Here is a 5,026-nt window from a genome sequence, read left to right as displayed (position 1 = left end):
ATAAATTATCAAAAATAATTAAGGGCACGGGAATCTAGAAGGCATAAAAAAACCTTACATTATAAAATTATTTCTTTAAATCACTGCTTATTATTACTATTAGTTAAAATAATCAACAGGAAATAAAGATGACTTCTCTGAAATATTGTCTATGGCATTTGATCTACAAATTAGACACTCAGTTATATTTATTAATTATCTATAACATAATATGCATTTTATATTAATAAATTATAATGAAAACTAAAGGAATAATTAGTTGGAACATTATCATCTATCTTTCATCTATCTGTCTGAGGTAGGAACATCTATTTATATGATAGATTAGAAAATAAAGGACAAAATATTAGATATGAAAATGATATGGTACTTGATTATCAATAATCAACATATTGTGTACTTCAATATCATACACATATAATTTGGTATCCTTAATTACTTTTGCTTATATGTATAGATAACTGTACACGAACACACATATTATATACTCATTCATTTATTTATGTAGGTATTCACTCCAAGGTCATCACAATTAAATCATACATTATATCTCCCTTAATCTTCAGAAGAACCCTAGGAGGTACATATTATTACTCACATTTTACAAACACAGAAAACTTGTACAGTCACAAAGTTAGTAAGTCAGATATATTAGAAGCTATTGCTGAACATATGTACACAAAAATTCAATACTTAATGGTAGACAGGCAATACCTCATCTGCGTACTGAATATAAGCTTTTGTCCTGTCTTAGAAACCTCTCTGCTGGAAGTCCTGAGAATCCAGATAGCCTACCTTTCAATTGTCATATAGGTGTATCTTAGTTTACAAAGATACTAAATTAATATAGATTCCGTGGTTCAATCCCAGACTTCTGAATTAGAATCGTTGCTAGTGAGACTTGGAATCTATTAAAAAAAAAAAAAAACTCTCATGTAATTCATATTAGATTCCAAGCATAGAAACATTGAATCTCATTGCGCATGGTTGAAATTAGTGAGTTTGGGTCTTACTGGTGCTCCATAAAAAGGGCAAAGAGACTTCATGGACTGAATGGATGTGTTCTTAGTTATAGTTTTCTTTCTAAGGATAAGCAGCCCAAGACCTAAGTCACCATATTCTGTTCCACTTCCTAATGATGTCCTTTCTTTGTGTGGGGGAAAAAAAAAAAAAAAAACACCTAAAAAAAGTTTTCTGGAAAAAATTTCTGTGCCATTGCTACCTTAAAATATGATAATATTTTACTTCCTCTTAGTCAATTCTAGAGTGCCTATGCTGCAAGTAAAATGTTTTAACTCAGAAATAGTGAAAGCAAATATTGTGTACTCTTTCAAAATAAGAAATTTCACGAAAGCGTGGTATAATTTTACTGTATCACCAGTTATTATATAACACCCAATACATGGTACAGTTCGTAGACCTAGTTTTAAATTCAATTCTGATAAGTAAACTGATTGGACTCTATTAGGGGAAAAGTTGAAGCACTAATATGGTCACAAATCTAATCTTCATTGCTATAAAATTTAATGCCTGTCTACTTCCTTTGTCCTAATGATGAGGCTAAATAATGTATATATTTTATTTACGTGTTCAATAATACTATGGTCTGTTCAGTGAATGATGCTCTTCTGCCACTTGGTGGTGCTTGCCAGTTTCAGAATTTGTTTCTTGTTGGCACTGTAACACTAAGTACAAAGTAAGCTGAACAAAATCATAGCATTCCTATTGGAAAGGCTTTGCTTCAAGCTGTTTAATAATTTAAAGAACCTCTGTGGAAGCAACTGCATTTGTTAACCAGTCACAACCGGTAATTAACTCCTTTGGAGTTTTAAGTTACTTTGGGCAAAATGTCTTAGGAAGAGTACATATTACTAGAAAGCATGCCAAAAATTTACTTAGCAGAGAATTCAATAACACTTTTATTCTACTAAGAGGTTCTGTAAAATTCTACATATATAGCCAAGCGTTGAAATTCTAGCATGTCCTGTTTCATTATCATAATTACTGCGTAAAACTCTTAAGGACTTTGCCTTTAGTTTCAAGCATGACTTATTCTCATAAGCCTTATTAGTTACCACACCAGCCTTGCCATGGAAAAAGACATGTTCTCAACTGAACCAGAGAGTCGTTAAATCTTGATCTATATTAAGCGTATGTTTACGTTGCCGTCTCTGCTAAAAGGGAGCAGTGAAAAGACATCTCTGATTCTTTTTTTTTTCTCTCTCTCCAGCATTGGCTGGCAGCTCTATCTAATGGCCATTCCGTTTCTGTAAAGAATTTAGCTGCGCTGTCTAGAAGCCGATTTTCTGATGCCTCCAACGTCTGGTCAAATTGATCTGTTTTAATGGAGTCTTCGTTGGTGAGGAGCGAGATGCCACCGACTAGAATGCTGGGATCTGCTGCTTAATTGCCAGGAGGGAGAGACACTGAGATTCAGAAGTCTTTGGAGGTGGGCGGAGGGGGGGGGGGCGATCTCCGGGCGGAGGCGGAGATGTACGATAAAGAAATGGGTTTCACACAAGAAAAAATGAAATTTCTTTGAGGCACTAAGGTGCTGCACGATCACATCTCTCAAAGGAGAAGTTAAAAAGCAAGGAAGTAGGAGGAGGTTAGAGGTTAAAATACTTAAAAGGGTAGCTCGGGTACAATTTGTTTTTCTGGCGGTGCCTGCAAAGGATAGATAGTTCCTGTTTTCAAAGCGTGTTAGTGCCTCTTTTAAGTGATTGGGGATGGACGCTAATTGCTTGAGAGACGCTATCAAACAGTGCTCTTCTAAATTCAGGTGACACTGAAGGAGGGGAGAAAGGCGAGATTTAAAAATAGGGGAAAAAAAGGAAGAGATGAGGGCTCTTAGAAAAGAAAAAAGAAGAAAGAAAGAAAGAGAGAGAGAGAGAGAGAGAGAGAGAGAGGAAGAAAGAATAACAGTAGGCAACTCATAGGCTATTATGGGGATTAAATGTGATAAGATAGGAAAAGGGAGAAAGAAAGAAAGAAGAAAGAGAGAAGAAAGAAAGAAAGAAAGAAAGAAAGAAAGGAAGGAAGGAAGGAAGGAAGGAAGGAAGGAAGGAAGGAAGAAAGAAAAAGAAAGAGAAAGAAAAAGAGGGAGGGAAGGAGGGAGAAATGAGGTTGCGAGGAGAGAAGGAAAAAAAATCCTGAATCACTGAACAATAACACGGAAAAGAAAACACTGAACAATCGCCTAGAAAAAGAAACTCGTCCAAAACACTGACTGCAATAACGACCTGAGTCAAGAGAGGAAGATGCACGTCTCCATCCTTGTCCCAGGAAGCTCTGGGTCCCGTTACTAGCGACTAAAATACCATAAGTCCTAAGAGTGTGTCTAACTGCGTTGAGAATGCAGCAGGCGGAAGGCGGGTCCCGCTATGCCATTTGCCCAGCGCCGGCTGGAGAGAAAGAAAGAAAGGCGCAGAGGGAGACTCCTGCCAACTTAGACCTTCTTGTATTGTCCAGGTCACTGACGATTGATCAGAGACCCGCATAAAGCGCCCAGGGCCACTACCCGCGCTGCCGAACTGAGCTGCTCTTCTCGGACGCGGCTTTCCGAAGGATGCGCCCGGTAGACCCATCCGTTGCAGATGCGGAGGAGCCTTCCCTTCCTCTCTGACCACTTGTCATGACCAAATCTAACCTTCGAAACAACATTTGCCCTCACTTCCCAGGCAGCCATACAAATAGGCTCCCGGCTGGAGATGAGCGTGTGATGACATGAGGAGAGGGCTTCAAACCTTCTACTCCTCGGGCTGGGTCAGGGGGCTAGGAAGAGCAGGGGAGAGGGAACAGGAAGAGAGAGCGCCTGGAAGGTTGGTTGAGCCAGCTAGAAGAGTAGCCGCAGGGTCGCAAGCTCTCGTGGGAACTGCTGCAGCTTCCAGGCAGGTCAGAGCTGTTCTCACACCACTGCCTCTCACCCTCTCCCGCTCCCTGCTACTCTCTAGAGATGTCCGTGGGCTCTCCCCAGCAATATTTCCAGCCTGTATCCGGTTACAGCCAGGCGGCGCGCTCCCGCACGCTGGAGCGCCGGGCGCCCGCAGGACGCCCTCTCCTCTGTGCCCGCTTTCCCCTCTTTGCCCTGCTGCTACAGCTTCTCCGCCACCTCCGCCCTCACCAGCTCCAGCTCTGAGAGACGCCACACAGCCGCGGCCAGCGCTAGCAGCCCGGGGTCACGCACAGCAGTGGGCGCCAGAGCATACCTAGCACTCGGTAGGGGGCGTCCTGGGGCGGAGAGTGAAAGGGCAGGTGGTATATAAAGGTGTGGGAGTCGCCCAGCCAGAAGCCTGCGCTTCTCACTTGAGTCTTCCCCGCTTAGCCCCATTCGGGCCAGCGCCTGGTGAGCTAGCCCATCTGTGGCATCCGCTGTCGCCTCCTCTTTGCACCTCCTCGCCGACCCCTCCCTCCCGGGACCTGCATCCCGTTCCGCCAATCAGCGCCGGACTGCTTCTTCCCACGTGATCCCGGGCGGGCTAAAGACCTGCTGCTTCCCAAACGCCAGAGGGATGCGGGCGGCAGAGCGCGAGAGGCGGCTGCTAGGCTGCGGGGCGTTTTGACTTTCCCTCCACCCTGCCTCCTTGGGCTTCTCTCCTCTGCCCCTGGACTCCTGTCTCCTGCTCCCCCGTCATCCCAGAGCCCCCTCCTTATGGCAGTAGCTTCCCACGTCTCCAACGTTGCTTCTCAGTGGACGACCCTCTTGCTGCCGGGGCTAAACCGGGTCCCTGGATGTTGCTGAAACTCCTGAGATCATGCGCGGGTTTGGCTGCTGCTTCGCCATCAGGTGCCACTGCCACCGCCGCTGCTTCTGCTGCCGCCGTCCGCGGGATGCTCAGTAGTCCACTGCCCGGCCGCCGCGATAGTGTGTTCTTCGGAAGCCGTTTGCTGCTGCAGAGTTGCGCGAACTAGTCATGATGCTGTGGGAGTCCCCGCGGCAGTGCAGCAGCTGGACACTTTGCGAGGGCTTTTGCTGGTTGCTGCTGCTGCCGGTGATGCTACTCATCGTAGCCCGCCCGGTGAAGCT

At 44.6% G+C, this 5,026-nt stretch overlaps 1 protein-coding gene across 1 annotated transcript in view; it reads left to right on the top strand.

The window, feature by feature from the left end:
- The first annotated feature begins 4,488 nt into the window (after window positions 1-4,488).
- The window catches only part of TMEFF2 (transmembrane protein with EGF like and two follistatin like domains 2), a 214,515-nt gene continuing 213,977 nt past the window's right edge, over window positions 4,489-5,026 (top strand). Inside the window, exon 1 of the mRNA XM_015596458.2 lies at window positions 4,489-5,018. Coding sequence (XP_015451944.1) covers window positions 4,914-5,018 — 105 coding nt within the window. The 5' untranslated portion in view covers window positions 4,489-4,913. The remainder of the gene's footprint in view (window positions 5,019-5,026) is intronic.

The sequence above is a fragment of the Pteropus alecto genome, unplaced genomic scaffold, assembly GCF_000325575.1.
Source record: "Pteropus alecto unplaced genomic scaffold, ASM32557v1 scaffold3, whole genome shotgun sequence".
Classification (NCBI taxonomy): Eukaryota; Metazoa; Chordata; class Mammalia; order Chiroptera; family Pteropodidae; genus Pteropus; species Pteropus alecto.
The sequence above is the reverse complement of the archived record's forward strand: the minus strand, read 5'-3'. Positions and strand labels throughout refer to the sequence as shown.